This window comes from Ruditapes philippinarum, unplaced genomic scaffold, assembly GCF_026571515.1.
Source record: "Ruditapes philippinarum isolate M1 unplaced genomic scaffold, ASM2657151v2 ctg9917_1_1_1_1, whole genome shotgun sequence".
Lineage (NCBI taxonomy): Eukaryota > Metazoa > Mollusca > Bivalvia > Venerida > Veneridae > Ruditapes > Ruditapes philippinarum.
Window position 1 is genome coordinate 20,870 of NW_026853546.1, and position 12,416 is coordinate 33,285.

The window sequence follows — 12,416 nt, forward strand, 5'->3', positions numbered from 1 at the left end:
TACAATACCCCTTGTAGAATGCTTATACAGAAGACGAAAATCTGTAAGCAAAACTACTTTTACAGGGATTATATTTTGTATAGTATAAACTTATTTGAACTAGGACGATTAGTCCGTTGACATTAATGTATATTTTGATTTGTTGAAAAAGAATATATTAGAATAAAATCGGATATAGCGTGCAAAGATGGGAAGTGGTTTCAGGCTGAAATTTGGTACGGTGGCAATAATCGTGCAAACAGTTTTCATCGTCCTGTTTGCCACCCTCACGGAGTACGACTGGCGAGCACATCCGGTATACTCGGACCCAAACCATCCGTCCTATACCAATGACACCAACTTGGCATTCCAAGAGGAAAACGAGTCCATATCACATTATGTTGGCCGTAAATATCCCCGTAAGTATGAGCATTTCGTTATCACTGTAATGCACGAGTAAATGGAGATAAAACCACCTAGGAAATGCATTTAAATGAAATTCATATATTTTGCAATCGAAATTGTGATTAGAATTGTTAAACCTCCATTCATCTTTGTTTTATATTTGTATTTTTTGACCACGTTCATTTTCATAATACTTTATAACGTGATACAAAAATTTTATACTTGGATGCCATACAGTTCTATATATTAAAGTTCATCTGTTTTAAGAGGAAATATTTAGTGAATACACGAAGACCATTTAGTAGAAAAATCTCGAATGCACCTTAAGAATCATAATATCTATGGTATATTACAGAAAAATAATTGTCTAACAGAAACAAATAATTCTATACACTTATTTTTGACTTAAAATGCAACAATGTGTTTTGTTTATATTATAAGAGCTTTAAGTCAGCTAAACTAATGCAAATTGTCTATTCTGAATATAAAAATTGGCACAAAGGAAAAAAAATAATAAAAATATGCGTTATTCTCATAAGTAGTTTTAAATACATGTACTAGCTTTTTGTTGTCTTAAATTTAGGACAAAGGCTGTTAAAATATCGGTCAATTAATGAGCCTCAAAATATATCCATTATAGCATACCTTTCACCTGTGTTTTTATAAGGTAGGGTGACAAAAACGCGTCATAGAGAGAGACCCTATTGTCCTTGTCCACTGGAAGCCTGGGCAATACTGGGATCAAACTGGGCACTGCTTTGTGCTGAAACCATGGGGTATTTATTTATCAGCCAAATTGGCGAAATTTTATGGTATAAGATTACGATGAGAATAAAGATAAAGTTCCCTACAGAAATATGTATATTCATACACAGTGATTAATGTGAAAAATATAAGTTGAATTTTCAACAACAAAAATCTTAAGTTGATCAATCATCTTGCAAATTATTTACTGTAATTTGAATCTACATTTACGAATACTTATTTCGAAAAATAGGGTAACTTAAGATTATATTTGCATCACTAATAACACATGTATATTAACAAAACCCGAAAGAAATTACAATAAATAACTTTTAAGACAGTTAAATAAACTAAAGTCTATAGAGAACATTTGTGTGCCTTTAATTATTCCTGATGTCCGGAAATGTAAGCAAAAAGGCTGTTCCCTGCATAAGACAGCCTAAATTTTATAGTTAAGCAAGCCAACATCTCTGCACTGACGATGACCGTCATAAAGATAGGTCACTTGCAATGACACTGAGCTGTGTCATAGTATTAACAATTATAACACAATCCGTTTATTCTGTAGCAACAATATGTCTGCTGCAAAATCGTCTCCTTGAAACACCAACGTAAGCTACATAATTCTTCGTCTACTACAAACTTCTTCGTCTGTTGCACACTTCTTCGTCTGCTACAAACTTCTTCGTCTGCTGCATAATTCTTCGTCTGCTACAAACTTCTTCGTCTGGCACAAACTGCCTCGTCTGCTACAAACTTCATCGCCTGCTTCAAACTGCTTCGCCTGCTGCATACGTTATTGTCTTTTGAAAATTCATCGTCTGCTTTAAATATTTGAGCAAACTTGATCTTGTTTATCATATTTTAAATAACTTCGTTGGCTGCAAACTTTTGCGTCTTCTTCAAATCCCTTAAAAATATCTTGTTTCACATCTGCATACAGTTAATATAATGTTACGGAAACCGAACAATATAGAAAGTCATAAATAAAACCAAACCATCAATTACTCGTTTCAAATTCACGTGTTTTATACAAAACAGTTTTCAAAAGCACATTGCTATTGTTAACAAAATAAATTTAAAAAATAATTTAATAGAATTTTTTCACATTCACACCCAGCCATTAATTTGATATTCTGTTTTGAAACAGGCTTACTGCGCTCAACGTTCACGTGACAACTTCGCTACAGTGACGTAATTTTAATATTTTGTTTTCCATTATTTATTCGCTTAATTGAGACTTTGTCCATGTTTTGCAAAATAAATAAACCAATGTCATTACAAACATTTTTCTCTCTTTGCAATAATGTTAGCAACTTTATTTACATTTTTGCATATGTAATTGACAAATAGCCTTTGCATACTGTCATGTTGCCATTATTATCATATTGCCTTTACTGTCATGCTGCAATGTTGCCATTACTGTCATGCTGCTTTTACTGTTATGTGGCCATATTGTCATGTCATCATCACTCTCAGGTTGCCTTTACTGTCATGATGGCAGTGGACATATTGCCATGTTGCCATTACTGTCATTTGGCCATATTGTCATGTTGCCTTTACTGTCATGTGGCCATATTGCCATGTTGCCTTTACTGTCATTTGGCCAATTTGTCATGTTGCCTTTACTGTCATGTGGCCATATTGCCATGTTGCCATTACTGTCATTTGGTCATATTGTCATGTTGCCTTTACTGTCATGTTGCCATATTGCCATGTTGCCTTTACTGTCATGTTGCCATATTGCCATGTTGCCATTACTGTCACTTGCCTTTACTGTCATGTGGCCTTATTGTCATTTGGCCATTTTGTCATGTTGCCTTTACTGTCATGTGGCCATATTGCCATGTTGCCATTACTGTCACTTGCCTTTACTGTCATGTGGCCTTATTGTCTTGTTGCCATTACTGTAATGCTGCCTTTACTGTTATGTGGTCATATTGTCATGTTGTCATGACTGCCATTATTGTAATCTTGTCATTACTGCCATGTTGCTATATTGCCATAGAACAGTTTTTCACTATTGTCTGGTTGCGGTTACCGCTCTAACATAACGCCATGTTTCCATCATGTCATGATGCCATGTTGTCATAATTACATACTGTCATTATGCCATGTTGTCATAATGCCATATTGCCATAATGCTATATTATTATATTGTCATAACGCCATGTTGCCATAATGTCTTGTTTTAAAATTGTCAACTGTTTTATTCTAATTTTATTGAAAAACGTAACAAGCGTTGACAGCTTCTCAAGTTTTCTTTTGTTTTGGGAAAAAATCTTATGAATGTTACAATGCATAACACAGTTATTGCAGAGTTGAATATATTGTAGCGTTATATCTGATCTGAATTAGGCTTTGTAACATGTAATATCGGCTTAAATAAGTGGCAGGAATACTAAGCCTCAACCTTGGACCGATTAATATTTTCATTGCAACCTAATATTTTTGTAACCTAAATCTTTAGCTTTCATTGTTGCCCAATAATGCGCCGACTTGACATTTGATACCGACCTCAAAAGGGAGGTAATGTGAGACATCATATCAAGGGTCATTAACTGTAAAAGGACTTCGATTTTATCTTTCTTTTACGCGTCAAATGAAGACTGGGTGCTGTAAGAATTAATATGGCATATTAGGAGTGATGTTTAAAGTTTCAAATAACGTATTGGCCAACTTTTTAACACAAATATGCGAAGATGTCCGTTAATAAGGACATGCACTAGGCTAAGTAAAGTTGTGTCCGAACTCGTCCGAAGATTCACCATGAATATGTACATGTACATGCATAGTGTTTAGTCTTCCGTAATCTTATATCAAGCACAGGAAGATATATTCGATTTAAAGTAACTCATGATAACTCAATTTCAATGTAATATTTATGCCATTGGCAAAACTTGTAAAATTGTAAAGGAATGTGTTATTTCTTCCTCTTAGGAAGTATGAATTAATGTCACATAAAATCACGCACTAACACTTCATGGAATAGTAGAGCAGGTGGTCACTATAAATAAGGCCATATACATACAAAATTAAAAAGTAACAATTGCGTTCTGGCAGACGACATCTAATCAAAACTGAAACTGACAAATGGTATGACGGGCAGAGTGTCGAAGACCAATATAAACGTTTGGCACTTTTCTATGCAGACACGACAGGAAATACCATTGTCAACGTAAATCAAAATATGTGCGCTATCGTTTTACATTATAACGCCGTTTGTATTTATATAAAACCTTTTGATTATGAGGGCGCCCTCTGGCGATGTTACAGTATCCATTGTAGGAAATTGTAAAAGATAAAATACAATGATAAATCTGTGATCCGTATAAACACTGTCTTATCAGCAGAAAAATCTTTACTAAACAAGGTTTAAAGTTGACCTACTGTCTAATATTTATGTGTGAAAAGAAAGCAAAATTAAAAAAAATAAAACTTCGAGTTTATGCACACCAACAGCCTCCATGGCACGATTTCATTAAAATGATAATCAATTTGTTTTACAGCATTGAAAATAGAATTATACACGGTTAAATCTGATAATAGCTTAACTGCTAATTCAGTAATAGTTTATTTATAGAAGTAAAACGGAAAACAGTTTTGCAATTTTATTTACATGTATAAAGAAATAAAAGTAAAACAGTTGCATCATTTTCATATTGTATGGTTATACCAAAAAGTGTCTGTTATTAAACGCAGAAAACAGAATTAAACGCCCCCTATCAGAATATGCAATATGAGTTTGATAAGCGACGATTTCATGCATGGGCACTCCACTTTAAATAATCCGAATTTTACAAAAATCATTCTTTGAAATAGATCTATAATGAAAATACAAGTAAATATTCTGCCAATTAAAGATAGTTCTATATAACTTTATACCCCTTAAAGACGACAGGTAGGATCACTAAAAATGACATTGAAAAAAACTTAAGCATGTTCGAGGGATTCAATTATAAAGGCTCAGGAGTCGGAACCATTCCAAATACATTGTTATTTTGAATTTACATAATTTATTCTGAAATTTTATTGTCCGTGAAATATAATGCTGCCATCCTGTTGATTAAATCTGTATTTTAGATATTAAATTATAATATTATATAAATATAATACAAAATATTAAATTTTTGGGTCTTATTTCATTTACTAAGATCAGTGTCTTTTCTATGATTAGACGATGCCGGAACTTGCTAGGACCAAAATTATCCAAAAATTGAAACAACCTTAAAATTATATTCTTCTTTGGTATGAAACTTAGTGTTTTTATTTAAAATTGGATTAAGATATTTAATTATATTATAAATTTTGTAATTATATAACACTATAATTATTATGTTATTTGATTAAAAAATATATGGCAAACGAGCAAACGATACGATTAAATCTTGAAGTATGCTTAAAATTAAGGGAATTTTGAAAGCAAAATACCGCATTAATGTTGTTTTAAGATGTATTTTGCCTTTCTCAAAATAAATATTTTCAAATAATCGCATAGCGTGTGTGGTCAACCCTTGCGATACACAGATCTATAAGGTCACACTTTGTAATACATTTTGACCAGGTAAATCCACTTAGCATAATCCCCTAAATGTCAATGGCATTGAACTTCCATGAAAAAAAAGGCTTCCATGAAAAAAGACTTCCATGAAAAAAAGATAACATGTTACGTGTTTGAACTTCTTACTGCTTAATCTTTTAGGTCAAAACTACGACTGTACGTCTGCTTTAGAAAATCGTCAGAAAATGTTGAATTATGCAGGTCTCTTTAACTATTCTCGTATACAAAAAGAAGCTCGAAAATAATAATAGAAGAATTCAATTAGTAGGTTTCAAACAGGTCGGTTTGTATCAGACTGTCGATATCCGACAAGAAATGATAAATGAACCGTGTCACGACAAAACCAACATAGTGTGTTTGCGACCAGCATGGATCCAGACCAGCCTACGCATCCGCGCAGTCTGATCAGGATCCATGCTGTTCGCTGTCAGTTTCTCTACTTGTAATAGGGTTGGTAAGCGAACAGCATGGATCCTGATCAGACTGCGCGGATGCGCAGGCTGGTCTGGATCCATGCTGGTCGCAAACACACTATGTTGGTTTTGTCGTGACGCGGCTCAAATGATAAATATTGGATCTGTTCCGAAGTAGTCCTACTAATATATCCATATACTACTATTTTACCATTTTGAGTCGCATAATGTTGTTGATTTTAGCTTTCATGGTATAGAACTTTTTTGAAATTTGTTTACATATGTCAACATTTAATTTAAAAAAGAAAATATTTTTTTCTGTAACTTATATTTATCAATAAATCTAAAGTCAGATTAAAAACCTTGGTTCATTTTTTAAAACGACAACAACAACAACAACAAATACGCATAAACCTATATTGAAATTTCGTCTTGGTCATACAATTGAATGTAATTTGATTCATTAAAACATAATTTTACAGTTCTAAACAGATATAGTACACCTATACGAAATTTTACCCCAGTTTTATATATGTAGCAAACAAAATAAATATACTTTTCACTTGTTTTCTACAAAACATTACCAAATTCATCTTGTTTACATGCAAAATCATTCACGTCCCATGTCGTACTTGCTATTGACCCTCTGTTATGTAATTCAGACATGGATATACCAAAAATACAATACCGGGTATTTCACTATTTTATTTCGACCTATATAGTTTCATTCAGCAATTTAACGCAGTGGATATATGAGTCAAACAATATCTTTTGAAGTTTTGTTGTTAATGGGATGTAACTGAATACGGGCAACTCGTTTCTCACGTTACAATAGTATTATTATGGTTGCTGATTTATGCCATCGGGCGTATGAGCATGTTTTCGGCACGCGAAAAAAAGCGAAATGCGAAAACGCAACAAACGCTGACTGGCGCGTCTTTGTGTTCGCTACCTTTCTTATTTTCGCCACGCCATTTTGTCATCTAGTTGCGGGGAAAGTAAGAATTTCGTGTGGTAGGACGAAATTTCTGAAGATTTGGAAAATACGACTGTCTCAATTTGTCGTGATTTCTTTTTTTTAACTTTTCGAACCACAAGGACGAAATCGCAAACACAAATAGTATGTAAAGACACCATTTATTGCCGTAGATCTGTTTTGTGCTGGCGTGGCGAAAGTCTCTGTCTTAATATCATGGTACCGAACGTACGCCTTGTTTGTTCCGAAAACACAAGGTGGCATACCTCAGCTACCATAGTATTACAGCTGTATATAAAACAGTTGCTGCTTTGTTAAGAAATGCTCATAAATCTCAATATTGTATTTCAAAACCTTGACAAACCTCGTAAACATGACTGCAGTAACAGGAGACGTAAGTGTCCTCTAAATGAAAATATAATAATACTCTTTCAATTGTACGTGTATAAAAGCTATACACTCGTAGTTGCTGTTGGTGGGTTATATTTTGACTTAGTAAAATGATTACAGAATACTTGTCAGTGACATTGTATATTTCATTGAAAGCGCGTGGATCATCGCCAAACCAATATAGCTGGTACAATCTTCATGTATATAAAATTGCATTGGTATTTTATGCAACAAATCTTTCAATTTTTAAGAAACGACCACCACGTTATGGAAACAACATAATTTTGCTGTTTTTAGATTTAAAGAAAAAAAGAAATATATTTCATCAGATATTGCACAAATGATACCAGCTTTTGATATAAAATTGTGCGTGCTGCATGTTGAACATTGCACATTGTTTCTGTCTATGAGCATTAACCAACATCCTTATCCAACTCAGTTTTCCTACATGTATGTACAAGTACTGGGCTAGAATCTTAATCCTAATAATGTACTAAGTGGAAAGTGGAAATTAATAACTTTTGGAGAATTATGAAAAAGAAGAAATATGTACAAGTAAGGCCACGAAGAGAGTTATTCTCCGGTTAATGATAATATGAGCATGAAGGGACTTTTGACGACCGAACACGAAACTTGAAAAAATGTCTTTGAAAATGCTTCTTTACTGCAAGCCTAACATAAATATTACATACTTAGAATATTTATTAAACATGCAAAAATACATCCTGTAAGCAAACTTTCCTCTTTACTTGTTCATATTTAACAATATAAGGTCTTTTTGGTTATCCATTTATATTTCTGTTGTTTTTTTTTGCAGCGTTCCAGGATGTGCACGTGATGATATTTATAGGATTCGGGTTTTTGATGACGTTTTTGCGACGTTATGGGTATTCTGCTGTCAGTATGAATATGTTTATTTCATCTTTGCTCATCCAATGGGCAATGCTTGTCAGAGGGTGTGTCTACGAGGGGATCTTTAAGGGGAACAAATTCCAAGTCAGGCTAGAGGAGTAAGTTTTTCTAGTCATAATATGTCTTTTCAATGAAAAAAACATGTTCTTATCGACTTAAAAGAGAGTATACATTTAATTTCAAGAGGATGCATCTGGACCACACCTAAATAACCTTCCTACTTCGCAGCAGCAGGTTGTCCCATATTTTACTTCAGAGTTGTTATAACGGTATTTTTTCTAGTCCTTCAGGGTCAGGATCAATGATTCACCATATTTTATACTGCTTAAGCCGGTGCTAAAAGAGCGTGAGAGATGTCGCACTTTTACATCACCTTTCATAAATAGATTCAACCAAACCGACGGGCGTCCGTGGCCGAGTGGTTAAGGTCGTTGACTACAAACAACTTGCCCCTCACCGCTGTGGGTTCGAATCCTGACAGGGTCTTTGGATTCTTTCATGTGATGAAGCTATCAATGTAGCTTACGGACCGTCGGTGATTCTACTTATCAGAAGTAAATGCATGGAGTTGCACCTGAGGTTTTCCTCCACTAGTAAAGCAGGAGAGTCGCCATATGATCTATACTATGCCAGTATGACGTAAAACCCAACCAAAAAACAGCAAAACAACCAAACCAAATATGCTGTTTTCATATATATTTTTCTTGTTCTCATTGCTTCCGAAGGATCTTCCCTTTTCCAGTTTTTACTATATGTGAAACATGATCGGGACTCTTGAAGGGTTTGAACCCAGGGCTTCTAGTTATGAGAAAGCATTCCACGTTTACTTGTATTTCAGGATGGTGACAGCAGATTTTGCTTCTGCCACAGTTCTAATATCGTTTGGTGCAGTATTAGGTCGGACTAGTCCACTACAACTTCTCATCATGGGATTAATTGAGGTCATTGTTGCCCAAGTGAACGGATACGTCTGCCATGATGTGTTACATGTAAGTATAGGGTCACTATCAATCATCTATGTCTTTTTCATTGAAAACACACGAACGGTTTTTGCATTAATCATTATTAGCAATGCAAATATCCATGTCTTTATCTATTCATTGAAGTCTGTAACGTTTTTTTCCAAATTAAATAACATTGAAGTCTGCAAATAATTTCTTTACACTGTGCTGCTTTCTTTAAAATCTGTTACACAAAACGATATCGATATAAACAATGTATTTTCATTGAAAAGAAAAAAAAAAATCATAGTAATGCACACCTTTATCATCACCAACAATCACCTGACTTTATCATACATACATTTTCAGGCGGTAGATGTAGGAGAATCTATGTATATACATGCGTTTGGGGCATACTTCGGTCTAGCTGTTTCAAGGGTACTTTACAACAAACATGCACAGAGCCACCATAAAGGCGAATCTTGTTATCACTCAGACCTATTCTCTATGATTGGTAAGTGACAATTCGTATCTCTGGGAAATCAGTGAGGTCTTTTCTGTATGATTGGTAAGTGACAGGTCGTATCTCCATGGAATCACTCGGACCTTTTCTCTATGATTGGTAAGTGATATATAGAATTTCTTTGCTCTGATATCATTTAGAAACTGTTTCTATATGATTGGTAAGTGACATGTCGTATTTATGTGGACTCTTTTAAAACTTTCTCTTTATAATTGATAAATGACAGATCGTGTCTAGGAGAAATCATTAAAGTTCTCTATATGATTGGTAAGTGACAGATCTCTAAATCGTATTTCTGTGGTTTCATACAAAATTGGTTCCGGGAAATTATACAGAACCGTTCGTTAAGTATCATTTATCATAAATGTATCATTTATCATAAATAATACAAATGTAAATTTGCTGCAGTGATTTATCACCGCTATACTTTAAATATTTTACGAGGACAAAATTTCACGTAATCTGTATTTCGGACTTATTGTCGAAGTTCAATATCTGTGAATTTCTACTTTAATTTATTTTATGATACTTGGCGAATATTTATGTCCGCGAAAAAAAACTTCAAATCGCGAAGTTAGTGAATATCAGTCCTTCGCAAATATTTCTGATTTAACAGAACATAACTGATCATTTTTCAGGAACTATTTTCTTGTGGATGTACTGGCCCAGTTTTAACGGTGGTGGATCTGAAGGGGACGAACAACACAGGGCCTACATTAACACCTACCTCTCGCTGTGTGCCTGTACGGTGATCACGTTCGCTATTACAGCTTTAACAGATAAGAAAGGGAAATTTACTATGGTAACATACCTTGTATTATAACTTGATTTTTTTGTCCATAGCAAATAATAAGAACATATCACCTTTATTTGGTGACATTTTATGGTGGTGTGTTTGACTGGTAATGGTAATATTTTTTAGCATGTTCAAATGCAAATATCAGCACAAGTACAACGGATTTATTTTCGGTTCAAATGATAATTTTAATGTTTTAATATATGCACAACCGGTATATTACTGACAATATTGTTAACAAACAAACAAACAAATAAGAACCTTTAATAGTTCGCCTCAAAGGATATTTGTTTGAACTGAACCACTTTTTTATTTAGAAAACTTGTTCAGAATAATACATGTAGTCGTAAAGTAATAAAATACCAGGATATTTTATTTCCACACATAAACAATTTTTTCTGTTGTCTATAATAATTTTATATTTCTGTATTCTATAAAAAGCAATATTTCTATTCATTTTGCTGAGGAAATACGGTATTCGGCTTTTTCTATATTATGGTTATATCTCTTTGGTAATATGCATGAAAAAGACATTTTTTAAATTATGAAGGATATGCATTTTTCCTTTTCTATAACAACAGGAATTCATCCAGAATGCTACACTAGCTGGTGGTGTTGCCGTGGGAACTACTGCAAACATGCCGCTACAGCCGTATGGAGCTATTATAATGGGATGTGTGGCCGGCTTGATTTCTTGTATAGGATATAGATACATTACTGTTAGTACCTTTTATAACTAACCTTCTTTAAAACAATTATAAGTATATAAACTGCACAGTTGCTCTCTTTAATCAGAGGACAGTTGCTCTCTTTAATCAGAGGACAGTTGTTCTCTTTAATCAGAGGACAGTTGCTCTCTTCAATCCGAGCACAGTTGCCCTCTTTAATCAGAGGACAGTTGTTCTCTTTAATCAGAGCACAGTTGCTCTCTTTAATCAGGGCACAGTTGCTCTCTCTAATCAGAGCACAGTTGCTCTCTTTAATCAGAGAACAGTTGTTCTCTTTAATCAGGGCACAGTTGCTCTCTTTAATCAGAGGACAGTTGTTCTCTTTAATCAGAGGAAAGTTGCTCTCTTTAATCAGAGCACAGTTGCTCTCTTTAATCAGAGGACAGTTGTTCTCTTTAATCAGGGCACAATTGATGAAAATCGACGCGACAAGGGTGAAGTGTTGTAAAAGCCATGTATATTTTCTGTTGAAACAATGTTAAATTTTCGAGAACCGCAGATCCGATTTTTTTTTTGGCATTCGTATTGATTGTTTCCCAACACCCTGTCTCTAGATTTTTTTTTTTCATAAAAATTGAGCAATATCGAACGTCATGTTAAGATAATATAGTTTGAGCAATGTGTATTGTATTCGTACATGGTTACCTTTCTAAATTTTCTAAATTTAGGAATTTTTGGCGGAGAAACTAAAAATCCAGGACACATGTGGTGTTCATAACCTGCACGGAATGCCCGGGGTTCTAGCTGCTATTGCTGGTGCTGTCATGGCTGCTATGGCAACGCAAGAAGATTGGGGAGTGAGGTAAGTTCCTTTAAAGGAATATTATGCCTTTCCATTCTGTAAATAATGGCAAATATTTGTTTGATAAACTTGTAATATGGATTTAGAACGTGTGAGACGCTAGTAATCTGAAGAAAATTGCGCTTAATGTGAATATTATGTGAAAATAGAAATAACGGTGTTAGTATTTTTGAGTCTCAATAGGCTTTTGATATAGTGACTTATCGTAGCTTTATACAGCTTTTTACATAGAAATTATGTGGCATT

The 12,416-nt window shown here is 34.1% G+C and overlaps 1 protein-coding gene across 1 annotated transcript; it reads left to right on the top strand.

Moving 5' to 3' along the window:
* On the top strand, nt 1-12,170 carry LOC132737167 (ammonium transporter Rh type B-like; the record flags this gene model as incomplete). The annotated part of the gene is given in 7 exon segments (XM_060724418.1): nt 1-398; nt 8,286-8,478; nt 9,219-9,369; nt 9,691-9,835; nt 10,483-10,646; nt 11,222-11,359; nt 12,037-12,170. Coding segments are annotated over 7 exon segments (1,136 nt in total), but the record flags the coding sequence as incomplete, so codon positions are not given.
* Nucleotides 12,171-12,416: the final 246 nt, after the last annotated feature.